Source organism: Xyrauchen texanus, chromosome 2, assembly GCF_025860055.1.
Source record: "Xyrauchen texanus isolate HMW12.3.18 chromosome 2, RBS_HiC_50CHRs, whole genome shotgun sequence".
NCBI classification, from domain to species: domain Eukaryota; kingdom Metazoa; phylum Chordata; class Actinopteri; order Cypriniformes; family Catostomidae; genus Xyrauchen; species Xyrauchen texanus.
Genome location: NC_068277.1, coordinates 43785067 through 43799104, shown reverse-complemented (window position 1 = coordinate 43799104; position 14038 = coordinate 43785067). Strand labels below are relative to the sequence as shown.

The 14038-nt window shown below is 36.0% G+C and overlaps 1 protein-coding gene across 1 annotated transcript in view; it reads left to right on the top strand.

Moving 5' to 3' along the window:
- Positions 1–12138, top strand: part of cdh16 (cadherin 16, KSP-cadherin) — a 56145-nt gene extending 44007 nt beyond the window's left edge. Inside the window, exons 15-18 of the mRNA XM_052149582.1 lie at positions 3668–3907; positions 9607–9723; positions 11428–11544; positions 11639–12138. Of these exons, the coding sequence (XP_052005542.1) occupies positions 3668–3907; positions 9607–9723; positions 11428–11544; positions 11639–11739 (575 nt within the window). The 3' untranslated portion in view covers positions 11740–12138. The remainder of the gene's footprint in view (positions 1–3667; positions 3908–9606; positions 9724–11427; positions 11545–11638) is intronic.
- Positions 12139–14038: the final 1900 nt, after the last annotated feature.

The following is a 14038-nucleotide window of genomic DNA, read 5'->3' as shown; positions in this document are numbered from 1 at the left end:
ACAGCGGATGTGTACATATGTGTGGTATTGAATTCCACATCATCCCTCCACACTCTGAACACAGGGTGCAGATCAAAGACTTGAGGTGCAAAGGTGAGTTCACCCCTCAATCTGCCCTCATCAGGGTTAGATGAGAAATCAATGAAATCCAGAATGCTCAGTCACAAATGTTTACAGGGGGGGAGGGGGGCACAGAACAAGGTATGACTCACAACTCCCTGTCATACATGGTCTTAAGTGTAATAGGAGGGTAAAAAAATGACAGAGAGTAAAGAGAAAGGAAGAAACTATTGATGAAATAGAAAAATAATACACATTCTTATGTATCTAAGAGCAATTGTTTGATAATTGAGTGTTTTCTATTATGTACTGCCTGATTCAAGTGACCTTGCAGCATTATGGGGTTATGGTCTGGTCTTCAACTCGCCAATCCATAACCCTACATTTCTTCTTTGTTGAGACATTTGTTTGGTTGTGATTAGTTGGGTACAACAGGCTAAAGGCTTAAGGAAAATTAGCTTTTTTCTAGAAACATTTTTTCAAAAAAATACATTTTTTTGATTGAATATTGATGGAGCAGCATCATTTGTGTGGAAAGAAATAATAACGGAAGGTTGTTTTGATGAAAGTTAAATAAAAAAAATATAAAAAAAAAGGTGGTTAGGGAGCCTTTTACCACACACTTGAGGTAAACGGCCCCTAGGGGTTATAGTGATATTGTGAATGAATAGGTGCATAGTTAAGTTATAGTGCAAAATGTGTCAACTAATGCAAATCATTTTGATATGGCAAGAATTTTATTTTTGAGTAACAAATTAAGATGCTTACTCAAAATAACTACTTCAGAAAAGGGTGCACAATTTCCTATTCATTTCAAACACATTTGGCATTTTATAACTTAATATATTCTATTGCATATATTTAATTATTCTATGAACAAATTAATCTCCATTGTGATTGGATCAGTCAATGTGAGGCAACTTTGAAAACATTTTTCAGGACAAATCTTCCGCTTTAAAAAAAAAAAAGAAAAAAAATGTCTTTACAGGGGCCTTTAGCACCTGCAACAGGGGGCTTTTTACACCAAATACTTTCACTAATTGGACAGTTATATAGTTATATTTTTTTATTATTATTATTATTTTGACCTTGAACAAAAAATTTAAATAAGTATTGTGTGTCAATATAAATGTGTTAATTTAAGTAATTTAAGTAATTTTCATTAGCTAAATTCATTTGAAACATTTAAAAAATAATAAAAAAATATGATAAAATTGCTTCAAAAATCTAACTTTTGACACCACACATAATGATCTGATGGATCAGGAAAATGTTGCAGTGTATTGTGACAAACAGCTTTTTATGAAAAAGTTTTTGTTGCTATATAGCCTTTTTGTGGCCTTTAGACCCGTTGTACCCTACCTGATTTTTAAGGGGCCCATTTAATTAATTTCTTAGGGGCCCAGCCTTTTTTTGGCCAGCCCTTCTGAACTGTGAGAGGTCCTGTTTTCTGGTCTTGTTGCAAAGTCCAGTGTTCAGCTTTAGGAATCAGTCTTAACCCAAATCTTTTGGGAATCAAAATCCGCTCATCCTCGTGGTACCTAAAATCTCTTCCTCTGTAGAATGCCATTGGCAAGGTCTTAGTACCAGTTTGTTCCTTGCTAGTCTTTCTTGATACATCATATGCTTCATCTGCACACACAAATTGAATTCAGCTTAGTATTTGTCTATATTTTATTGTGATCAGTTTTATCTATCAGTATTGATATAATTATCAAATATAATTTTGTCTGTTTTCATGTAAATCAGTAAATCAGATTTAAGTGCTATAATAATAGCACTGTCTTTGTAATGCATAGGCTAATGTTATTGAGCTCAGTAGCACTATGCACACAGCCTTTAATGCAGCCTCTGCCCAATATTAAGCATCAAGTTATTGCCTGCTTTTAAAAATCTCAATATGCACTGCCCTGAAGAGATTGGAGATAATGTCTGAAAGAGGAACAGTCAATGTATCCAGTTTACCGCACCAATAGTCAAAGCAGAACAATAAATCCACCAAGCACTGGCTGGAGATTCATCTTTCTCTATATATGTCAATATCGCATGGTTTGATCCGCCGTATTATGAGGCTTTTGTTGTGTGGCACGTGTGTGGATATTTGATTGTTAACAAACTCCAAAGTTTCCACACATTAGCATAACAAAGCAGTTAATCCAAATTGTCTGGACACCATGAAATACAGTGCAAGAAAAAAGTAAACAAGGTTTTAATGTGGTAACATCTAAATTTACTGGTTTTATTTAAGTAAATAATATTATTTAAAATAACTGCATTAACCTGATTACATTAGGAAGTACACCATGAAAGTATTTTTATGGGTTATGTAGAAAATCTTAATGACTCTGACCTTATTGAAGCCCTGCCCACTATTCACAGCTGAGGCTTGTTGTTGGTAATGAGTGGCCTTTTTAATGTGGGTTTGCTTCAGCATAAAACAGCTTCTCTTTTTTCTTTTTTTTTTTTTAACAGTCTGCTGCTTGGGACTTTCACTTGGTGCTATGATTGTGTGAATAATATACCAGTCAGTTGCACCGTAGAGTCATCTCTATGTACTGGCGTATATCAGAAAGTAAACATTGCAAATGGATGCATGTTGTATGGTGTTTTAATTGACACCCTATTGTGATACTCATCCTGTGATTCAGCATTCCTATACCCTCAAATATTTTAGAAGTTAGATCAAGTAGAAATGGATCCTTAAAGGGATTACTCTCATCATTTCACCCTCATGCCATCCCATGTGTATATGACATTTGCTTATGCAGAACACAAAGCTTTTTAGAAGAATATCTCAGCTCTCTGGGTCCATACAATGCAAGTGAATGGTGCCCAGAAAAGGTCAAGCTCCAAAAAGCACATAAAGGCAGCATAAGTGTAATCCATGACTCTGGTGGTTGAGTGCAGTGTTCCTGGGGATCCTTAAAATGTCTTAAATTCAGTTTTCTAAAATGTAAGGTCATAAAAAGTCTTAAATATCTTAAATGATTGGAAATGTATGACAAGCTATTACTGAAGATGAAATGATGATGATGATGATATAGTGTTGATGAAATTTTACAATGTTTACCTTCAATTGTTAATATTGTAATACATTGTAGATTATTGTAGGAGTTCACATTTTATATCCCTTATTTGCTTGAATGACAAGCTGCATGCAGTGAAGTGCATACATTTCAAAATAAGAGTCCCTGTTGTATTTCAAAGTTAAAGTGCCTTTAAAGTTAAAAGTCCCATTCTATGACTCAAATCCCCCCCCTCACCCCCCCCACACACACACACACAATCAAATCAAATTATTTTAAAACTATTAATTTATATATATTTGTATATAAAAGATTTAAAGATTGATCTGTATTTATCCACTGGAGTCATAAGGATTACTTTTATGCTGCCTTTATGTGATTTTTGGAGCTTGAAAGGTCAGGCCACCATTAATTTGCATCGAAAGTCATATACATCTGGGATGGTATGAGGGTGAGTAAATGATGAGAAAATTTTCATTTTTGGGTGAACTATCCTTTTAAGGTATCATTTGCATGTTACAACTTTTTACAATGAAGAAAATGTCACATTGTTGTTTTGTTCTGCCTGATTTGTCTTCCAGGAAATTCTTCCTTGTCAGCCTCCACACTGGTGACAGTGCATATTCTGGATGTGAATGATAACAGCCCTGTTCTGGTGGGAGATTACTCCTGGAAGTACCTGTGCACACCTCGCTGGGATGATCAAGCTTTGGTTCTGGCCTCTCGGGACAGCGATGGCCCCCAGCATGGAGGAAGGCTCAACTTCTCTCTTCGCAGTGATGCCACTGTCCGGCGTAACTGGAAGCTCACTCCCATCAATGGTCTGTCTGTCTACATGTTTCATTTTTCCAATTATAATTTATGTGATATTATCAGCATAAGAATTTGAGTGAAGTTGAATTGAAATGACAGAATTTAATATTTGATATTTATTTTGCCTTAATGTCAGCATGCACTTGAGCTGGCATGGACTGCACAAGATTGTGCAAAACCTGATGATCCATGTTATTCCAGCATGATTTTAAAATGTTCCAGATAGCATATTTTGTGCCTCAATGGAAGCAATTTAATCTGACCTTTGCACAGAGTTAACATGGTCAAAACTTTCCCTGTTTGGGTCATGGCATCAAAATAGTGTATTATTTATAAATATTCTTTGTTTTACATTGTAATATTTTGAATATATAAATTTGATATTCAATATATATATATATATATATATTTCAAAATCACATGTTCTTATGTGGAATCAGAATTTTAGGTATACATTTATCATTATGTGTTTTCAATGGCGCGAAGCTCTATCTGTTGAGCTATTCCTAATTAGTGCTTCCACAATTGGACTCTTTCTACCTAGGTTGAGTATGAGGTGACACAAATCTGCCCTGCCACACAAAATCTACAAGACCCATCTCTGAAAATCGATATATCCTGTCAGTCATTTCATACGCACGTGTCAGAGGAGCATCATTCATATTCTAAATCCCTTTATGGTTCCAAACCTTCTATCATCAAAATAGCACTGACATGCCCGGTTATGGTGACCTCCGCTGTAATAAACTTCAAAGTGGATTAAATTATAGGTCTGAAAAAGAAATGTTTTGCTGTGGCTACAATGTGATCTAGTCAACCTGACATCCGGACTGGGTGTAGTGCTTAACACCTGCTGAATCACACAGTACATGTCTTGTGAAAGGCGTGTGCAGACAAAAAAGGAAATTGCACTCCATGTCTAATGTCTTCAGACAGATCTGTGTTAGATGTAATAAGCATAATGGCTGTCCTCCTGTGGCTTTAGGCATCATTAATGTGCCAAGCTGATGCCGTTGAGCAGGTTGACTTAGTTGTAGTGTCTGAGTCACTGTACGGATCCCCGTCAAATAGAACATGTTGACTCTTTCTATTTTCCTTTCTCTCTCTATTTCTCCTATCTCTCTCTCCCTCCCTTACTCTTTTTGCCTTATTTTTTCCTTGCAAGTTGTTAATGGATAAAAGGCCTCCTCTAGTGACGTAGGGTAATTATATTACCTTTGATTTCAAGGCTAGTAGTGTAGTTCCACTGACTTTTCTTCTAATTAATCCTCAGACATCCAACAGAGAAAAACAGAGTTTTTTCAATTGATTTATTTGTATTTACCAAATGACACATAAACAGATAAATTAGCATGAAGAGAAAACCAAAGATTCATTTACCATAGTTACTTTTAAACAACTGAACATCTATTGTTGTGCTCATAAGTCCACACACCTCCTGTAGACTCTGCAAAGGTGTATACAGTAATTAAAAAAAAAAAAATTCATTCTGCAATGAAAAGCTATTTGATATAAGAGATACCCACACACACGCCACAAGACAAAACAGCAACTGGATCTACACAAATGGTCCTGCCCAGAAGTCCACACACCACAAGCCCAGCAGTACAGAGCACCACCCCCTAACAATCAACAAACCTTCACACAAAACAATAGTTCCTAGGTTTCCCAGCATTTCCCAGCATTGAAGAGTTCCGCTATCTATCACTCATCGATGACCAAGAGTGTAACACACCGCCCCATGAACAAAAAGCAAGCAATCCCGACTATCCCACCCTATGTGACACATGAGGATCTCTGTCATGCTGCCTCTGAAGGGCAGCACAAAATAAATAAATAATAATAATAATAATTATATAATGATAATGATAATAATAATAATAATAAGTATGTCTTGTATATTTTATCATTGCATCTACTCTGCAAGGGGTATGCAAACTCATGACCCCAAATGTATATACAAAAGAGTCAGTGAATTATAAAGGGGAAAAATAATAATACAAATTAAATTAATTAATTAAATAAATAATAATAATAATAATAATAATAATAATAATAATAATAATAATAGAAACATTTATAGTCCAGGTTGTTTTAACCTTATTCATACCCACTTATATACAGTACATATATCTTTATAATCTCACAAATATATATATTCTAAACGAGGTGTCAACCACCAATTTTAAACAATATAGTAATGTATGGAATGTTTTCAACTTCTCTTTAGTATTTGTAGGGATGTGCATGTAAAGTGTGATTCTAGGTCACGTTGATATTGTACGTTTACACCATGTATGTACAAATACTTACGATTAAGTAAAAGATAACCATGTTATTCGGATGGCTTTCTGATAGCACATTATGCAACTCGTTTAATACTACATTTCATTAAGTTGTTCCATCAGAATTATTTTAAAACGAAGGCCATGGACAACATATTGGTCACCTCTGTCAAGAGAAATAACTGCTGGAGATAAGCCTGTTCTGGTGTCATCGTAACCCCCTTAGTCCCCTGTTGACTGGCACATTAAAGGACTTTGGGTTCAAATGAAAGTAGTGGGGCTTCTTGGACCACAGATAACAGTGAGCAGAGACAGATAACAACCCTTAGTTTACTGGACTAAGCTCTTGTTCTGCATCAGAGAGACAAACCCTGATTAGGCCCAGTCATGAGTTTTTCCATTATTCAGTAATGTTCATAACTTGTTTGCTACTAATAAAGGAGCAGAATAAAATAAAAAATAACATTGCTTTTACTAATAATAAGTAAATAAATCATGTTGTTCTTAATGACTAATTAAGAAAATATACTGATAAAATAGTATTGCTGAATAAGTTGCATCATTGCTAATTAAGGTGGAAAATTACTTATTATGACTAATTTAGAGCAAAACCCCTGACAGAAGTACACTGTAGATGTTGTAATGTAAAAGTTATATTTAAAAGTTCTAAGGATCTATTTATATATTTCTGGCTGTATGATGCAACTTCTTTTAATTTTATCTAAACATCTTTTATAGATCTATTAAAGAGATAGTTCTCCCCAAAATGAAAATTCTCTCATCATTTACCTACCCTCATGCCATCTCAGATGAAGGACAAGAATTCCAAAAGCACCAAAAAAGAGATAAAGACAGCATAAATGTAATCCATAAGACTCCAGTGGTTTAATCTATGTCTTCTGAAGCGATTCAGTTGATTTTGGGTGAGAACAGATGAAAATGTAACTCCTTTTTCTCTTTGCATCTTAATTATTGTAATGCATCGTAATTGCAGTCTCTAGGCATGATTATGATTTCAAGCTCAATTACACTTCCTAGCGATTTACAGGGGTGTAAAGCACCCAGGATTTTACATAGCAACGGGGGGGTGAGTGGTTCGCTGGCCTTTTCTGCATATCGGGGTGCCATTTTGTGGTCTGTTCTGCATTATAGCTTATCCCGGTTAATATCCATTTCGCAGGCGACCCACTGGCCTGCTCGGTTCTCCCGATGGCCAGTCAAACTACTCTAACTACTTTTGAGTAGTTTTCTATATTTAGCCAATGTTATACATCTAGAACAGGAGTGTTCATTACATCAATCGCGATAGCAAGAGCACCACTGGTTAATTGATCTAGATAAAATATAAAAGATGTACTTTTTATTTCCTGACGTCAGTAGCTGCGCGCTGTTTGATTGACAGGCGGCTAATGTTTGTGCGCCTAAATTATCAAATACACTTTATAATTCCGACAATGCCCATCTTGATGTAAACACAGTTGGTCTAAAGTGGGACAAAAAGCGTATTTACATCAAAATGTTGGACTTGAAGTGTACATGTAACTGCAGTCTAGAAGGCTGTCATATAAAGTATATTAATCAAACAACATTAACAAGAAAATGAGAAAACCACTCACAACTTTTGGCTGAAAAAGTTGAGTAGCTTTAAAAGTATTAATGTAATATTACATTAAAATTCTGGTCTTAAAAGATACAAGAAATAAGGAGGACTATCTCAAAAGGAGGACAATGTGGCCCCCATGTTCTACTTAAAGAAATTATTCACACAAAAAAGCAAATTATTTTATCATTTACCTCATGCCATCTATGACTTTCTTTCCTCAGAAGAAAAGTCATCCATAAAACTCCAGCGGTTTAATCCATGACAATGAATTTATATGACAGGTGTGGGTGAGAAACAGATCAATTAAAGTACTTTTTTGTAGATCAAAGTACATTTTTGCTAGAAATTCTGCTCTCTGCTTAGCAGGTGGTGATATGCATGAAGAAAGTGAATCACCAAAAACACAAGAAGAAAGTGAAAGTTAAAGTGGAGATTGAGATTGCAGGGAGGAGAATTAGTAGAAAAGGAATTCAATATTGATCTGTTTCTCACCATCTATCATATTGCTTCTGAAGACATGGATTAAACCACTGGAGACACATGGATTAGACTACTTTTATGCTGATTTGTGGAGCTTCAATATTTTAGCAATGATTCACTTTCATTGTATGGACCAAAAGAGCTGAGATATACTTCTAAAAAATCTTAATTTTTGTTCTGCAGAAGAATGAAAGTAATACATATCCAGGATGGCATGAGGGTGAGTAAATTATGTAATTTGTAATTTGTGGGTGAATTATTCCTTTTTAAGCATGATGTAGCCCCTGTACCAAACAACATTTCCCATACCTGCTCTACCTCCTCTATTGTGCAGGATATGATGTGCCAAGTGATCCTGATTATTTTGCACTTTTTGCATTCCTTGCATTGTTTGAATGTGTTTTGTGCACAACAATAATGCTCTGTTGGCATTAAGAGAAATTTAGCACAAACTGATTTTAAAGTAATTGTTTCATACATTATGATTTAAAATAGTGATCAGTGTATTGAAAATAACATTTTAACCTTTTCATTTCTGTTATCACGTCTTTTGAATCCGATTCATGTAGTCTTTATCATAGGCCTTTTTCAGACTGCTACTAAAAATCAGACATTTTTGCATATCCAGATTGTATCCAGATGAGGTTTTGATACTCTGGACAGTAAAAAACCACATAAAATAAAAATTTTCCGAATCTTCAAATGCGATTGAAATGAGATTCAGATTTCAAATGTTTTTTTGTGTCACTCTTAATGCGACACACAACGATGATATAAAAAATCGGTGACTGCAGCACGGACATCACAATATTTACCAGTCTCGCCCTCAAAATAAGCGTCCTGTCCAGTTGCGGTGCAGAACTCCTCCGTCGCACAAGAAAAACTCAAATCTAAATTACTTTACAATCTACATTTAGCATCAGCCATAATTTTTACATTTGCTCTGATGTCAGGCGCTCTCTTCCCTGGGATACATCGAATAAGCCAAAGAGTGTACATGGCTCGCTTTATGGACCGTATCTAATGGCTTCTTTTTCTCACTGACCTCGGATGGTCAGCGTTCAGATGATGACCAGTCAATGACCTGTCAATATTTGTCAATGAGCCTTACTTATTTCTATTTCTACTTCTATTTCTTATTTCTTTTGGTGTAACCTATTGTATTCCATTAGATTTTTTCATGTTAAATAATACATTTTATTTTAATAAAATCTGTTAATTTAGATGTTACCACATGAAGAAAACAAAGCATTGTTTCCCTGTATTTTTTATTTTTTTATTACTGATACTGTATGTATTTCTTCCACAGAAATATAACAGGATGTGATTGTTTCCACAGACACTCACACCAACCTATCTTTAAATGTCCCATACCTGCCTCCAGAGGTTTACATTGTTCCTTTTACCATCTCAGACAGCAGCTCTCCTCCCAGAAGCACATTCATCAATCTGCCAGGTAACGCATATGCACTAACTTAATGAAAAGAGAGCATGCTTGCGTAACGATTGAGACGTAGTGCACTGTCGTCATTTGATTACCTTCAAACATTGTATTGCTCATAGTGTCTTTCATACTGGAAAGAAAACACTAACTAGGCTCACCAATGACTGTAATATCATTGGAGGTCACAACTGGCATTTCAAATTTAGATTGTTCACAATGTTCTCAAACCTACAAAAACAACCAATTTAACACATTTCGTTAATAAAGTGAGCACTCACGTCATTAGTGTTATTTGAAAGAGTACACAAATAAGCATAATGACTGTTCGATCAAATTATTTTGGTCAAACAATTTAGCACTAATGTAGGCTGCATCTGTTATTTTAGTTTCTTTTTTTCCTCAAAATGCTCACCGATGTGATGTTGTTGGAATAGGTGAGCTCTTTTTTATTTGTTTAATTTCTTGATAAAGTTGTAGTTACATTTTTCAGTCCATCACATTCTGTCTGGAATGTACTTTGAGCTGCATAATAAAAACTGAGTGATTATTTCCTATGCACACTGTAAAACGTTATAACCTAGAGTTGTCACATTAAGGTTACTTGATATAACCCCTAAAAATTATGTTTGTGGTTTAGTCTAATGTAGTTAATTTGATTCAGTTAAATAAAATCATATTTTGTGACCTGAATAAAACCAGTTTATTTAGATGCTTTCACATGAAGCACATTTTTTTGGTTACCTGACAAAGCTGTGTGTGTGTGTGTGTGTGTGTGTGTGTGTGTGTGTGTGTGTATGTGTGTGTGCGTTATTAAACTATATATTGTAATAATATTGGGCCTTCATATAGTGTTTTTAAACTACATGTATCCACAGAAATTGTTAACCTAAAATGTGCCACTTTACAGTGTACAATATACAGTAAGTAACTGTGTGTCATTATATTATATAGTATATGATAATTCTAAATGATACTAGACAAAATGCAGAGTGTATGTTAGTATTTACACCTGGGTGCAATTTGCATCTGCTTCTTAAGCTGGTGTCTTAAATACTTTGTGTATATTAGTGAAGCTTGTGTGTGTGTGTGTGTGTGTGTGTGTGAGCATGTATTTATCACTTTGTGGGGACCAAATGTCCCCATAAGGATAGTAAAACCTGAAATTTTTGACCTTGTGGGGACATTTTGTTGGTCCCCATGAGGAAAACAGCTTATAAATCATACTAAATTATGTTTTTTGAAAATGTAAAAATGCAGAAAGTTTTCTGTGAGGGTTAGGTTTAGGGGTAGGGTTAGGTTTAGGGGATAGAATATAAAGTTTGTACAGTAAAACCATTATGTCTATGGAAAGTCCTCATAAAACATGGAAACACAACGTGTGTGTGTGTGTGTGTGTGTGTGTGTGTGTGTGTGTGTGTGTGTGTGTGTGTGTGTGTGTGTGTGTGCCTGGACATGAATCCACATGCATTTGCTTAATACTTGCTCTTCCAAAACACCCTGTTCACACAGTCTCCAGTGATGTGTGGCTTGGTCACAGGTGCATGGCCCCTCATGGTCTCTCTCCTTGTCTCACTTTATCTGACTAGTTTCACATGAGACCTCACAAACGCTATTACCCTCTACTAGTGGCCTTTAAATATTTCCTATTTTCATGGCTGCACCATTGCCTCTCTAATACATTTAAACAGAACTACATGGTCATTGTCTTTCACACAGTGACGGTTTGTCCATGCAATGTGAGGGGGAACTGTAGAATGGCAGCAAAACAGCTTCAGGGTATGCCCACTATTCAATCAACAGTAGGCATTCTGCTGGGAACTTTGGGTGTCATAGGTGAGACATATACACAGCTTCATTCAAAACATCCTGAAGTGATTGGAAAGGGAAGTAAATAACACAATTTGCTTTTTTATGTTCTTGTTTACAGGTGTTATACTGATTGTTATATTTGTGAGACTGTCCTACCGGAATCCTACACCACCTAACAAAGCCTGCCAGGAACGAGAGCCACTTAATGTCTCTCTGTAACTCCTGAGATGCTTTCTAGGCCACTTGGTCACTTGGCCACAGCATTCTTAAAGGTGACCATCAACTTATTGAGGGATTGATCTTAGTTTAAATAGTAAATGCTTTAAATATACTGCTGCCTTTTGATACATTATGTTTTTTAGTTTTTAGTTTTAGAGGTTTTAGTGAAAAAATGTAAATGTTCTTGTAAAAATGGTTAAGAGCAATATTTGAGTAAACATTTTAGAGTATGGTTTATAGAGGCATTCATAACTTCTGTCTACATAACATTTGTCTGTTATTTATTTTTATTTAATGTAGTTACATCATAATCTTTGCTATCTTAGTATTTTATATTTAGTAGTGATTTAATAATTTGGATAGAGAATATTTTTTTCCTCCTCTTTACTGTATGATCAATTTCATTCAACTGCAATAAAGTCAATGAGAAAACAAGCTCTGTTTGGTATCTATCTGTCTGTCCATATACAGTATACTTAAAGCTTGAATTGCTCCGATGATGGGAAATTACATACTTTTATTACAAAATTCACATACGAGTCTGAATGTATGATTGATTATTTTTATATATTCTATATTTTGTATATAATTAGTCGCACTGTATGAACAGGTTAAATCGAAAGTCCTAATATATATATATATATATATATATATATATATATATATATATATATATATACATACAGTATATACACCGATCAGCCACAACATTAAAACCAGCTGCCTAATATCGTGTAGGTCCTCCTTGTGCCACCAAAACAGGTCTGACCCACAAGACCTCTGAAGGTGTCCTGTGGTATCTGGCACCAAGACGTTAGCAGCAGATCCTTTAAGTGTTGTAAGTTGCAAGGTGGAACCTCTGTGGATTGGACTTGTTGGCCCAGAACATCCCATAGATGCTCAATCAGATTGAGATCTAGGGAATTTGGAGGACAAGTCAACACCTTGAAATCTTTGTCATGTTCCTCAAACAATTCCTGAACAATTTTTGCAGTGTGGCAGGGTGCATTATCCTGCTGAAAGAGGCCACTGCCTTCAGGGAATACCATTGCCATGGAGGGGTGTATTAAGTAACATCAACATAACTGCCAGGATCCAAGTTTTCCCAGCAGAACACTGCCCAGAGCATCACACTGCCTCCGCCAGCCTGCCTTCTTCCCATAGTGCATCCTGCTGCCATCTCTTCCCCAGGTAAACAATGCACACGCACCTGGCCGTCCACTTGATGTAAACGAAAATGTGATTCATCAGACCAGGCCACCTTCTTCCACTGCAGCTACACAGCCCCATGCACAGCAAGCTGCGATGCACTGTGTGTTCTGACACCTTTCTATCATGGCCAGCATTAAGTTTTTCAGCAATTTGTTCTACAGCAGCTCTTATGTGGGACCGGACCTGACGGGCTAGACTTCGCTCTCCATGCGCATCAGTGAGCCTTGACCCTGTCAAGAACCTGTCTATACAGCTCTGGAAAAAATAAAGAGACCACTGCAAAATTATCAGTATCTCTGGATTTACTATTTATAGGTATGCGTTTCAATAAAATTTACATTTTAGTTTTATTCTATAAAGTACTGACTTTTCTCCCAAATTCCAAATAATAATATTGTCAATTAGGGCATTTATTTGCAGAAAATGACAACTGGTCAAAATATAAATAAAATAATGCAGTGTTTTCAGACCACGAATAATGCAAAGAAAACAAGTTCATATTAATTGTTAAACAACACAATACTAATGTTTTAACTTAGAAAGAGTTCTGAAATCAATATTTGGTGGAATAACCCTGATTTTCAATCACAGCTTTCATAAGTCTTGGCATGATCTCTACCAGTCTTTCACATTGCTGTTGTTTGACTTTATGCCACTCTTGGCACACAAATTCAAGAAGATCGGCTTTGTTTGACGGCTTGTGGCCATCCATCTTCCTCTTAATCACATTCCAGAGGTTTTCAATGGGGTTCAGGTCTGGAGATTGGGCTGGCCATGACAGGGTCTTGATCCGGTGGTTCTCCATCCACACCTTGATTGACCTGGCTGTGTGGCATGGAGTATTGTCCTGCTGGATAAAACAATCCTCAGAGTTGGGGAACGTTGTCAGAGCAGAAGGAAGCAAGTTTTCTTCCAGGATAACCTTGTATGTGGCTTGATTCATGCGTCCTTCACAAAGATGAATCTGTCTGATTCCAGCCTTGCTGAAGCACCCCATATCATCACCGATCCTCCACCAAATTTCACATTGGGTGTGAGACACTGTGGCTTGACTGCCTCTCCAGGTCTCCGTTTAACTATTAGATGA